Source organism: Lepisosteus platostomus, chromosome 4, assembly GCF_059453375.1.
Source record: "Lepisosteus platostomus isolate fLepPlt1 chromosome 4, fLepPlt1.hap1, whole genome shotgun sequence".
Taxonomy (NCBI): Eukaryota; Metazoa; Chordata; class Actinopteri; order Semionotiformes; family Lepisosteidae; genus Lepisosteus; species Lepisosteus platostomus.
The window spans coordinates 12727500-12740653 of record NC_142614.1 but is presented as its reverse complement, the minus strand read 5'-3'; the positions used below and the strand labels follow the sequence as shown (position 1 = coordinate 12740653).

Genomic DNA, 13154 nt, shown 5'->3' with positions numbered 1-13154 from the left:
GGAGCTCTCCCATCCAGGTACTGACCAGGCTCACACCTGCTCAGCTTTAGTGTTCTCTCATCTGTCTGCAGCTCCTTCATTAGCACCAACATCGCAGGCTTCTCGATCACACGCCTGCTTACGCGACACTGTCTCGTTCACTTTCTGGTGCTCTAATGTAGCGGGTTTGTCTCTGCAACACGACTAATCAGTTCATTGATCTGAAATCACACGTGTAGCGCAAGTTAAGACGTAATTTGAGTGGATTTAGGATTCCTGTTAAACGAAATGTAAAATAAGAAAACTACAGATTGAAAGGCCTGCCTACATTTTCTAAAATTTCATAATGCCCTATGTGATTTAACAGTAAGGCAAAACCATATTTGACTAAGAATACGTTATCAGCAGCGATTTAGTCCTAGCCTGAGGTGGACTGGATTTTGCTGTGGTTTTACATTTCTATTTTCTCAAAATCCTCCAGAAAGGTTACCAGCCAGCACTGGGACGACATGACGCCATTTAAGGTAGAAATTGGCTCGTAATGCGTAATTACAGCAGAACGTACTGACTCAGCCGGAGAAAATGGAAACATGAAATAAAAGAATACGTAAAACATCACCGGTTCCTATTCGGACAGTTTTCAACAGACTCGGCGCTGTTTCCTGATCGCTGCTCTGATCTTCCCCGACTCTCGCGCTCTATCCGGGCTCCTCAGTACGAGCGGACACGGGGTTTGTTCACGTGAGAATCTGCTTTCTCTGTCGGCAAACCTGAACCCCATTAAGAGAGAATATCTGTGTGCCTTTAAAAAGACGTACTTGGCAAACAGTAGGTATCATGGATTTGTTCTCTGTGGGAAGCAAAATGTGGGTTTCGGGCATTTCTCTCTTCAGCTTCTTGGTGTTCGGGCGTTTCTGTGACGCCGCTACATGGCGCTCGGCGCCCGGACGGCGAACCGGTATCACGCACAAGGGGGCTGTGTTTTACGACGTTCCTCGGTTTCCACAGCAGGATACGCCGCTCGTGCGGGCTGTGTCGGTAGCGTGCGGGGAGAGTCAAATCGTGGTGCAAGTCAGGAGAGACCTGTTCGGTACCGGTCAGCTGATCAACTCCTCGGACGTCAGTCTGGGAGGCTGTGCGGCTACAAGGCAAGACGACGCGGCGCAGGTCCTGATCTTCGAGTCCGAGCTGCAGGCGTGTCGTAGTTCGCTGACGGTAGGGTGTCCGGCTTTGACATCATACAGTAGCTTCATATTTTAGTGGTGTGCCGGCTTCACCCGTCGCTTCTCTCCTAGAGCGCACCAGAGGAGCTAGTGTACAACTTCTCTCTCAACTACACCCCGCGGGCGATTGCCAACACCCCCATCGTGAGAACGAATGGCGCCGTTGTCGGTATTGAGTGTCGCTACATGAGGTGAGGGAGGCATCTGCTGTCCTGCAGGGTCCACGGAGCTCCAGGGCTGAATAAGGACCGTGTCACTCTGCTGGAGTCTCTTTCCCAGGTTTCACAATGTGAGCAGCAGCGCCCTGAAGCCCACCTGGGTCCCCTACACTTCCACCAAGTCTGCGGAGGATGTCCTGGATTTCTCCCTGGTGCTCATGGCTGGTATGTGCTCTTGTAGGGGAGAGGTGCAGCAAGACTCCCTTTCGCACTGGGGATGTCTACTAGACAAGATTGCTTTGTTGAATTAGTTGACTGGGGGTCTATGAAGGTTTGCTCCCAGTAACCGGAGCTCTTTGAAGGGATCTGTTCATCTGGTTCTCTGCTATTTTCCTGTAATGGCTCCTCTCCAATGCTAGATGACTGGAGCTCCCCAAGGACCTCCAACGTGTTCTACCTGGGGGACGTCCTGAATATTGAAGCCTCCGTCAGCCAGGCCGACCACCAGCCCCTCCGGCTCTTTGTGGACAGCTGTGTGGCCACCCTGGTGCCTGACCAGACCTCTACCCCCAGATATGCCTTCATTGAGAATCATGGGTGAGTCCTGTGCCTTCTGATGGAGGAACTGCTGTGCAGACGGTGCACTTGCAATGACCTCCCCTCTTCCCCAGGTGCCTGACTGATGCCAAAACTACAGGCTCCAGTTCTCAGTTCATGCCAAGACCCCAGGACGGCAAGCTGAGGATGAAGCTGGATGCCTTCAGGTTCTATCAAGATGCCAGGAGCTCAGTGAGTGTCTTCCTGTGGCCTCTGGGCTGTGAGGAGGTTTAGCTGCAGTGGAGCCTCTGACTGAAGGTGTACTGTTCCAGATCTACATCACCTGCCTTCTGAAGGTGACTGCTGCTTCCCAGAGTGTGGACTCCCTGAACAAGGCCTGCTACACTACTGGGAATGTGTAAGTGAGGAGGAGGCTGTTGCCCGCAATGTGCTCTGATGCAGGTGTCTGCAGTGATGCCTGTCCTGCTGTAGGTGGACGTCTGTGGATGGGAGTGATCAGGTGTGCAGCTGCTGTGACTCCAGCTGTCCTACTACCAAATCCAGGCACTGGATGAGAATGAAGAGGGATCTGGGATCTAAAGAGGGTGAGACTCTCTTGCTTGTGGCTTCTCAAAATGAGGAGAGGGGATTCTAGTTCTTGTAGATGCTAGTGTTCCACTCCAGTAGTATGGACATTAGTACATTGAGGGATTGGGAGCAGAAGTCTTCATAGAAAACCATGGCACTGTATGCTGTACACAATCCCTCCTGCTCTTATTCTTGGGGAATGTAGGCAACTGTTCTCTGGATTGCTACATGAAAAGGAACGTTCCAAAGGGTGTCCTTCCCTCCAGCATGCTCCTTAAATCCTGGTCAGGCTTATGTGAAAGTGAATGCTGTCTTCTGCAGCGCTGTAGGTATTTCAATCCAGAATTCCTTCCAGTTGCAGCTGCTGAGTGGGAAGGCGATGCCACAGTTGGTCCTCTGTTTGTGCTGGGAGAGCAGGCTGTTGACCGCCCAGCAGAGGTGAAAGGTCAGAGGTCTCAGCTGAGAGCACAGGAGGAAGGTGATGCAACAGGTAGAGGAAGCCTTTAGTACCCAACCTGTTTACTGACTGGGGTCTCAGTGGGACTGAACTGGTCTGAAAGCATCTCTATGGTAGAGCAGTGTGAGCTAACCTGTCCTCTCTTTCCAGGAGTGTCTGCTGAGCCTGTGATCCTGGCTGCTCTGGGGGCAGTGGTGGGGCTGGTCTGTGTGGCTGTGCTGGGGACTGTCCTTTACAGGAGACTGCAGAGTAAATCCACTGAGCTGACTGTGGAGAAATAAAGGAGGGATTGGAAACTGTCTCTCTGTGTGATACTTGTTCCTTTCTTAATCCAGTGCAATAGATCTTGACACCTGCTTATTGCGCTGACCTCTTGTGTCCTCATGCTACCCTGTTCAGTGTCTTTGCCACAAGCACTGTGGGCAGAGGGTGGGCTTGGGCTGTTACTGCACTGGCTGTCAGCTAGTCTGACAGCCTTTCTTGTGCAGATGCTAAGCATTAAACTGCAGCTCCACTCTGTAGAGTAGATGCTATGGGTGGGGAGCTTCTCTGCAGCTGATGATGGCTGCTGTAGTACTCGCGGGAGCAGCCTGGACTCCAGCCTGTTACAGGTCCCTGCCAGCAGCACATGGACGGTTGATTGTGCTTCTAATTCAGGTTCTAGTTGACATGGCATCCTTTATGAAGGGTAGAGGGCAGCCACGTTTCTGGTGTTGCCATGTGGGGCTCTTTACTGTCACTGAGACGCCTCATATGGTTCTCGTTTTCTTTGATTTTATGGAGTAACACGTTTTAAGGGGTCTGACTTTTTTACTTCGTTCTGAGGTGAAAATGTTTTGGTACGACCGCGGCGTTCGGTACCGAATGGAGCGGGCGTAGGACTCGGGAGAAGAGGTTGATCAGAAGCGGGGACAGGGATTACAGCGCTACACCTACACTAACAGACACGAAGGGAAGAGCCCGTTTCCAGCCTCTATCCCCCTATATACAGTACAGTCCCCTAGTCCCGCCCCCCAAGCGCTCTTTCCAGCCCGCCCTGCGTGCGCATGGCTCTACAGTATTATCAAACTAAGTGTGTGGATGGAGTTTAGATCTCTCTTTAGAGAATTGTACTTAGGATTTCGTTCTAATAGCCAGTACAGGCTAAGACAAGAGCCTAAACAAAATTGGCTTGCATGAGCAGAAGAGATGTAAACGAAGGCTGAAAACCGCCGCTCCAGCTTCCTGTGTCTCTCAAACAGGATGCGAGTGGAAAATTTCTGTTGCAGCTGAGGAGTTTACTAATGTCCGAAAATGGCCCATTAGCATTGAGATCGTAATTTGTTCTGAAGCGTAGAAAAGAAAATCGGGATAAGAGATCTCGAAAGAGCGCAACGCCGAAACCAGCCATTGTAAAAATGCATAAAATGTAATCCTATGTATTTCATTTGGTTTGGGCTCCGTTACATCCAATTAACTAACAAACGGTAGACATGGCCCATTGTCAAGCTAGAGCCGTCGACTATTCGAGGTTTTTCTTGCTAGAAGTGAGCAGATTCTCGTTTGCCGCAATTGTACACATGCCGTATGTCTGCAAATCGGCCCTACCCAGACAAAAGCGTGAAAGCACAGTTCAGCGATTATAACCGGCATTAAAACGCATTGGTTTCCGTGCGGCTTCTCCAGTATTTTACTAAATGGAGGTGTGCATTCAACCTGTAGCCGCTCTCGTCAGAGCTCAAGCGGATTAAAGCATACCTGAGGTCCACAACCCAGGCACAGTTCTAGAACGTTTTTTATCAAACCTTCCCATCTTCACAGCTTTGCTGATCTCACCTCCCTTGCTACTGATGGCTCTCGATTTAGGCGTTTTACCTTCATCTTTATTTCTGCAATTGCTTTCCACAAAGGTTTCAGTGCAGTTCTTTTTAAGTTATGATTTGCTATCATTCTTACAAAGCGGAGATCCTATTTGTTATGAATTCTCACACATCAAGGTCAGTGTACAGGCGAAGGTTCAAACAGGAGCTCCCAGGGTACTGTGGACAAGGCAGGCTCGGAGTCAAAGAAAGAAACTAGGTGGAGGCAGGAAAACAGGCTCACTGGAAGAACACGGCTCAGTACAAGGCACTCAGGAGGTTGAGGCAAGACTTCGCGAAAAAAACGAGGCTTAGACAGGCTTTATATAACGTTACAAACTTTTCGAGGGTGTGGCAAATAAGGTGATGACAGGTAGCACCCAATCACAAATCGGGGAACAGAGAGATATTTTTGTACTTTCCATTTACAGTATGTGTATTGGGTCAAAACGCTGTGATCCCAGATCACCAGCTTGCTCTTAATTTTTCCTATGCCGAATCCCGGCAAAACATTTGAAGCATTTCGAAACAGTGTGACGCCATGAAGTCGCGTTCAGCCTGGTCACGCGCCTTTTCATACGGACTTCGGAGCAGTGGACAGTATGGTAACGCTATGCTCCAAAGGAATCGAAGCAGTTGCGAATCAGTGTTTCGAGTCGTGTTTCGTTAAACCAGCAAAAAGCAAGATCAAACGATTCCTGGCTCAAACATCCAAATATATTAGCAGCCCAATGATGTGAAATTGTAAGCAGTGCTGATTTTAATTGGATTTAAAAATCACCGCTGAGGTTCTGTTTCCTCACTTGTTTCCACATCACGGAGGAAGACAATTCTTAAGAATGACGCTGGAGGGAACCAGCAGAGCGATCTGCGCACCTGGACTCAATTCCTGACCCTGGAGACGCGCAGAGCGTCTGACGTCCTCGTGCGCCCGCTTCAGCCTGCTGCTGTCCAATCGCCGAGCTCAGCCAATCAGCGCGCAGAGAGAACTTAAGGCGCTGAGCGCGGCTTTCCTCTAGTTCCTCTCCGAGTTCCGCCATGGAGAAGTCTGGGGTTAGTGGGAAAGTGTGGAGTCTGTGTGCCTGGCTTTTTGTGTTGCTGGATGTGGCTCTAGCCCAGAATCAGAAATGTCTGGTGAGCGATAATGACAAGGTGGTGTGTGGAGACCCAACCGTCACGAGAGCCGACTGTGAAGCAGGAAACTGTTGCTTTGATCAGACAAGCCAGAGGCGCTGCTACTATGGGAATGATGGTGGGTTTGTGTAACCTGAGCACTTCAGAGCAGGACTCCTTTTTTTATAATGGGACTGAATCCAGCCTTTGTATCCCCTCAGTGACTGTGCAGTGCACCAGGGATGGTCAGTTTGTGGTTGTGGTGTCCAGGAATGCCACCAGCCCTCCGCTGAGCCTGGACTCGGTCAGTCTGCTGGGGGGTGGCAGTGCAGCCTGTGGCCCTGTTGGCACCACTGCTGGCTTTGCCATGTTCAAGTTCCCAGTCAGTGCCTGTGGCACCAGGATGAGGGTGAGTTGCAGCCAGTGTCTTGTTCCCAGAGTGCCAGTGTGTGCAGGCTGTGCCTGTCATGTCCCCACCCCTGTTCCAGGTGGAGGCTGGTGCTGTAGTGTATGAGAACCTGATGAACTCCAGCTTCGAGGTGAGGCCGGGACCTGATGGCTCCATCACGAGGGACAGTGCCTACAGGTGGGCAGGTTGCCTTCTCCTTCCTCGGCTCCCCTCGGCCTGTGCCAGTTCCTGATGGCTGGCTTCTTCCTGCAGGCTGTTCTTCCAGTGCAGGTATGCAGATGATGAGCTGGTTCCTCTGCAGGCAGTGGTCTATACGGTCTCTCCACCCCCTCCAGCAGTGGCCCCAGGACCCCTCCGTGTGGAGCTCCAACTGGCAAGAGGTACCTGTGCTGAGCCTTCAGCTCTGCTCGGCTGCCCTGCAGGGTGAAATAGTGCTCAAGCTCCTTCCTCCTCCTCAGGAGAGCAGTATGACTCCTACTACAGTGAGGGTGACTACCCTGTGACCAAGGTCCTGCAGGATCCTGTGTATGTGGAGGTTCACATCTTGCAGAGGACGGATCCCAATATTGTCCTGACGCTGGGAGACTGCTGGGCCACTTCCACCCCAAGCCCTCTGAGCCAGCCCCAGTGGAGCCTCCTGGTTGCTGGGTAACCTGTCCTCCTGTAGCTCTTGCTGGATTCCCCACTGCTGACCCCTGCTGGCAGAGCTCTCACCCTTCTCCTCCTGCTGCAGGTGCCCATACAGAGATGACAACTACCAGACCACTCTGATCCCTGTGGGCGGCTCCTCAGGGCTGCTGTACCCAACGCACTACCAGCGCTTCATGGTCCGGATGTTCACTTTTGTGGACCCTGCCTCCCAGCTCCCCCTGAAGGAGACGGTAAGGAGCCGTGGCTGGGAGGCACCAGCTTGATCCCCGAGGGCAGCTGACCTTCTCTCACCCCTGCTCTGCTCTCTCCAGGTCTACATCCACTGCAGTGCAGCAGTGTGCCAGCCGACTGCTACTGACCGCTGTGTCCCAACCTGCAGCAGGAGGAGTGAGTACCTGTCGCATGTCGGCTCCAGTGCTCCAGCTGAGGGGTCCCTGTTGGCTGCTGAATCCTGGTCGTCAGTCCTCCCAGCAGTTCTTCTGTTCCTCTTCCAGGAAGGGCAGCTGCTGCAGCACGCGGGGGCTCCTCCAAAGACACTGCAGTGGTCTCTAGTGGAGAGGTGATCCTGACTGCCTCTGAGCTCCCAGCCCAGGGTGAAGCGCATCGGCTCTGGTCTGAAGGTGAGAGGCTCCACTGTGTGAGCGGTGTTGGCGTGTTGCTCTGGCTGTGTACTGACTGCTGCCTGCTCTCTCCTCAGTGCCCCAGGTCTTCAGCTATGGCTTGCTGGCAGTAGCTGCCTCCACTGTGCTTGTGGTCTCTGCGCTGCTGCTGGTAGCTGTGTGGAGATTCAGACCTTGTACACAGAACAAAGCTGTAACTGGAGCATAATAAAGGGAGAAGTGAACTCTGGTCCTCCTCAGCCTTTTTCTTATTCACTCTCTTAATGATGTCTAAGACGCTTACAGCTGCTTCTTTCTAGAAGGAATGGTGGCAAAACACTGCTTAACAGCTCAATGTAATGATTATTGCAGTAAGAGGGCTTTTCTGCATCCAGCTCTGAAACCTCTTCCAGAACCACAGTCTGCTCCCTCTCCTTCGTCTTGGTAATCTGACCACTGAGGAAGGTAATTAATACTGCAGGTGCTGCTTGGAGTCGGGGGCAGTGCTGTTCCCCTTGCAGCGACTGTAGGGGAACTGACTTCGTACCTCCACTTACTGCGGCAATACTACCTGCTCCTCACACAGGACTGATGTCACGCAATCCAGGAAGTGGCTTTAGAGCGGGATAATCTGTGGTCTTGGCTTCTGCTCTCTGGAGGGAGAGAGGGAGGTGGCGGGATTGGACTTGGGAGTTCATTTGGAAGACACTGGTCCATAAACAACTATAGAAATAAAGTAGCTTGAGTTTCTCACTTGTAAATACTGACATTCATGATCACATAAATGACATGATTTCAAGGGGAATTGGAGAGGGGCAGTGGGGAGTATTACTAAATGTTGGAACAAGTAATGGATTCATTCCATGCTGCAAGGAAAACATTTTGGCTGTGGAGCCTTCTTCAGGGGTGAGAGACAAAGCAGTAAGCAAAGGTAATGTCGCGGGAGCAGGGGACAGAAAGAGGCCAAGCAAGAGGTGTGAAATGAACTGGAGGTTTCATTTCACACCTATTCTGCCTTCAAGAAGGCTCCATGGCCGAACCGTTGTCCTCTTTCTTTTTCTGAGGCGACTGCTGCGTGCCAGAACGCTCACTGCACATCAGCTCTCAGTAGGGAGGAGAGCAGAGTAATGAAGCCAGTTCATAGATGGGGATTATTAGGAGGCCCTGATTAGTAAAGGCCAAGGAGAATTTTGGCCAGGACACCGGGGTTATACCCCTACTTCTTTCGAGACACCCCCTGGGATTTTTCATGACCACAGAGAGTCAGGAGCTCGGTTTTACGTCCCTTCCGAAGGAAGGCATAGTGTTTACAGTCAAGTGTCCCCGTCACTATACTGGGGCATTAGGACCCACATGGACCGCAGGGTGAGCGCCCCCTGCTGGCCCCACTAACACCTCTTCCAGCAGCAACCTTGGTTGTTCCCAGGAGCTCTCCCATCCAGGTACTGACCAGGCTCACACCTGCTCAGCTTTAGTGTTCTCTCATCTGTCTGCAGCTCCTTCATTAGCACCAACATCGCAGGCTTCTCGATCACACGCCTGCTTACGCGACACTGTCTCGTTCACTTTCTGGTGCTCTAATGTAGCGGGTTTGTCTCTGCAACACGACTAATCAGTTCATTGATCTGAAATCACACGTGTAGCGCAAGTTAAGACGTAATTTGAGTGGATTTAGGATTCCTGTTAAACGAAATGTAAAATAAGAAAACTACAGATTGAAAGGCCTGCCTACATTTTCTAAAATTTCATAATGCCCTATGTGATTTAACAGTAAGGCAAAACCATATTTGACTAAGAATACGTTATCAGCAGCGATTTAGTCCTAGCCTGAGGTGGACTGGATTTTGCTGTGGTTTTACATTTCTATTTTCTCAAAATCCTCCAGAAAGGTTACCAGCCAGCACTGGGACGACATGACGCCATTTAAGGTAGAAATTGGCTCGTAATGCGTAATTACAGCAGAACGTACTGACTCAGCCGGAGAAAATGGAAACATGAAATAAAAGAATACGTAAAACATCACCGGTTCCTATTCGGACAGTTTTCAACAGACTCGGCGCTGTTTCCTGATCGCTGCTCTGATCTTCCCCGACTCTCGCGCTCTATCCGGGCTCCTCAGTACGAGCGGACACGGGGTTTGTTCACGTGAGAATCTGCTTTCTCTGTCGGCAAACCTGAACCCCATTAAGAGAGAATATCTGTGTGCCTTTAAAAAGACGTACTTGGCAAACAGTAGGTATCATGGATTTGTTCTCTGTGGGAAGCAAAATGTGGGTTTCGGGCATTTCTCTCTTCAGCTTCTTGGTGTTCGGGCGTTTCTGTGACGCCGCTACATGGCGCTCGGCGCCCGGACGGCGAACCGGTATCACGCACAAGGGGGCTGTGTTTTACGACGTTCCTCGGTTTCCACAGCAGGATACGCCGCTCGTGCGGGCTGTGTCGGTAGCGTGCGGGGAGAGTCAAATCGTGGTGCAAGTCAGGAGAGACCTGTTCGGTACCGGTCAGCTGATCAACTCCTCGGACGTCAGTCTGGGAGGCTGTGCGGCTACAAGGCAAGACGACGCGGCGCAGGTCCTGATCTTCGAGTCCGAGCTGCAGGCGTGTCGTAGTTCGCTGACGGTAGGGTGTCCGGCTTTGACATCATACAGTAGCTTCATATTTTAGTGGTGTGCCGGCTTCACCCGTCGCTTCTCTCCTAGAGCGCACCAGAGGAGCTAGTGTACAACTTCTCTCTCAACTACACCCCGCGGGCGATTGCCAACACCCCCATCGTGAGAACGAATGGCGCCGTTGTCGGTATTGAGTGTCGCTACATGAGGTGAGGGAGGCATCTGCTGTCCTGCAGGGTCCACGGAGCTCCAGGGCTGAATAAGGACCGTGTCACTCTGCTGGAGTCTCTTTCCCAGGTTTCACAATGTGAGCAGCAGCGCCCTGAAGCCCACCTGGGTCCCCTACACTTCCACCAAGTCTGCGGAGGATGTCCTGGATTTCTCCCTGGTGCTCATGGCTGGTATGTGCTCTTGTAGGGGAGAGGTGCAGCAAGACTCCCTTTCGCACTGGGGATGTCTACTAGACAAGATTGCTTTGTTGAATTAGTTGACTGGGGGTCTATGAAGGTTTGCTCCCAGTAACCGGAGCTCTTTGAAGGGATCTGTTCATCTGGTTCTCTGCTATTTTCCTGTAATGGCTCCTCTCCAATGCTAGATGACTGGAGCTCCCCAAGGACCTCCAACGTGTTCTACCTGGGGGACGTCCTGAATATTGAAGCCTCCGTCAGCCAGGCCGACCACCAGCCCCTCCGGCTCTTTGTGGACAGCTGTGTGGCCACCCTGGTGCCTGACCAGACCTCTACCCCCAGATATGCCTTCATTGAGAATCATGGGTGAGTCCTGTGCCTTCTGATGGAGGAACTGCTGTGCAGACGGTGCACTTGCAATGACCTCCCCTCTTCCCCAGGTGCCTGACTGATGCCAAAACTACAGGCTCCAGTTCTCAGTTCATGCCAAGACCCCAGGACGGCAAGCTGAGGATGAAGCTGGATGCCTTCAGGTTCTATCAAGATGCCAGGAGCTCAGTGAGTGTCTTCCTGTGGCCTCTGGGCTGTGAGGAGGTTTAGCTGCAGTGGAGCCTCTGACTGAAGGTGTACTGTTCCAGATCTACATCACCTGCCTTCTGAAGGTGACTGCTGCTTCCCAGAGTGTGGACTCCCTGAACAAGGCCTGCTACACTACTGGGAATGTGTAAGTGAGGAGGAGGCTGTTGCCCGCAATGTGCTCTGATGCAGGTGTCTGCAGTGATGCCTGTCCTGCTGTAGGTGGACGTCTGTGGATGGGAGTGATCAGGTGTGCAGCTGCTGTGACTCCAGCTGTCCTACTACCAAATCCAGGCACTGGATGAGAATGAAGAGGGATCTGGGATCTAAAGAGGGTGAGACTCTCTTGCTTGTGGCTTCTCAAAATGAGGAGAGGGGATTCTAGTTCTTGTAGATGCTAGTGTTCCACTCCAGTAGTATGGACATTAGTACATTGAGGGATTGGGAGCAGAAGTCTTCATAGAAAACCATGGCACTGTATGCTGTACACAATCCCTCCTGCTCTTATTCTTGGGGAATGTAGGCAACTGTTCTCTGGATTGCTACATGAAAAGGAACGTTCCAAAGGGTGTCCTTCCCTCCAGCATGCTCCTTAAATCCTGGTCAGGCTTATGTGAAAGTGAATGCTGTCTTCTGCAGCGCTGTAGGTATTTCAATCCAGAATTCCTTCCAGTTGCAGCTGCTGAGTGGGAAGGCGATGCCACAGTTGGTCCTCTGTTTGTGCTGGGAGAGCAGGCTGTTGACCGCCCAGCAGAGGTGAAAGGTCAGAGGTCTCAGCTGAGAGCACAGGAGGAAGGTGATGCAACAGGTAGAGGAAGCCTTTAGTACCCAACCTGTTTACTGACTGGGGTCTCAGTGGGACTGAACTGGTCTGAAAGCATCTCTATGGTAGAGCAGTGTGAGCTAACCTGTCCTCTCTTTCCAGGAGTGTCTGCTGAGCCTGTGATCCTGGCTGCTCTGGGGGCAGTGGTGGGGCTGGTCTGTGTGGCTGTGCTGGGGACTGTCCTTTACAGGAGACTGCAGAGTAAATCCACTGAGCTGACTGTGGAGAAATAAAGGAGGGATTGGAAACTGTCTCTCTGTGTGATACTTGTTCCTTTCTTAATCCAGTGCAATAGATCTTGACACCTGCTTATTGCGCTGACCTCTTGTGTCCTCATGCTACCCTGTTCAGTGTCTTTGCCACAAGCACTGTGGGCAGAGGGTGGGCTTGGGCTGTTACTGCACTGGCTGTCAGCTAGTCTGACAGCCTTTCTTGTGCAGATGCTAAGCATTAAACTGCAGCTCCACTCTGTAGAGTAGATGCTATGGGTGGGGAGCTTCTCTGCAGCTGATGATGGCTGCTGTAGTACTCGCGGGAGCAGCCTGGACTCCAGCCTGTTACAGGTCCCTGCCAGCAGCACATGGACGGTTGATTGTGCTTCTAATTCAGGTTCTAGTTGACATGGCATCCTTTATGAAGGGTAGAGGGCAGCCACGTTTCTGGTGTTGCCATGTGGGGCTCTTTACTGTCACTGAGACGCCTCATATGGTTCTCGTTTTCTTTGATTTTATGGAGTAACACGTTTTAAGGGGTCTGACTTTTTTACTTCGTTCTGAGGTGAAAATGTTTTGGTACGACCGCGGCGTTCGGTACCGAATGGAGCGGGCGTAGGACTCGGGAGAAGAGGTTGATCAGAAGCGGGGACAGGGATTACAGCGCTACACCTACACTAACAGACACGAAGGGAAGAGCCCGTTTCCAGCCTCTATCCCCCTATATACAGTACAGTCCCCTAGTCCCGCCCCCCAAGCGCTCTTTCCAGCCCGCCCTGCGTGCGCATGGCTCTACAGTATTATCAAACTAAGTGTGTGGATGGAGTTTAGATCTCTCTTTAGAGAATTGTACTTAGGATTTCGTTCTAATAGCCAGTACAGGCTAAGACAAGAGCCTAAACAAAATTGGCTTGCATGAGCAGAAGAGATGTAAACGAAGGCTGAAAACCGCCGCTCCAGCTTCCTGTGTCTCTC

General features: G+C 51.6%; 3 protein-coding genes across 3 annotated transcripts; all 3 read left to right on the top strand.

The window, feature by feature from the left end:
• Positions 1-801: 801 nt before the first annotated feature.
• Positions 802-3243, top strand: LOC148672732 (zona pellucida sperm-binding protein 3-like). The gene is made up of 9 exons (XM_088628604.1): positions 802-1194; positions 1275-1393; positions 1482-1585; positions 1780-1957; positions 2032-2149; positions 2230-2315; positions 2390-2502; positions 2841-2975; positions 3093-3243. Exons 1-9 carry the CDS (start codon positions 817-819, stop codon positions 3221-3223), a joined length of 1362 nt encoding a protein of 453 aa, XP_088484730.1. The 5' UTR covers positions 802-816; the 3' UTR covers positions 3224-3243.
• A 2550-nt stretch (positions 3244-5793) lies between these two features.
• On the top strand, positions 5794-7797 carry LOC148672731 (zona pellucida sperm-binding protein 4-like). The gene is made up of 9 exons (XM_088628609.1): positions 5794-6032; positions 6115-6302; positions 6382-6479; positions 6555-6682; positions 6761-6950; positions 7036-7183; positions 7265-7340; positions 7448-7573; positions 7651-7797. The coding sequence occupies exons 1-9, from the start codon at positions 5819-5821 to the stop codon at positions 7779-7781; spliced, it is 1299 nt and encodes a 432-aa protein (XP_088484735.1). The 5' UTR covers positions 5794-5818; the 3' UTR covers positions 7782-7797.
• A 1981-nt stretch (positions 7798-9778) lies between these two features.
• LOC148672730 (zona pellucida sperm-binding protein 3-like) lies at positions 9779-12220 on the top strand. Its single transcript, XM_088628605.1, has 9 exons — positions 9779-10171; positions 10252-10370; positions 10459-10562; positions 10757-10934; positions 11009-11126; positions 11207-11292; positions 11367-11479; positions 11818-11952; positions 12070-12220. The coding sequence occupies exons 1-9, from the start codon at positions 9794-9796 to the stop codon at positions 12198-12200; spliced, it is 1362 nt and encodes a 453-aa protein (XP_088484731.1). The 5' UTR covers positions 9779-9793; the 3' UTR covers positions 12201-12220.
• The last annotated feature ends 934 nt before the right edge of the window (positions 12221-13154 follow it).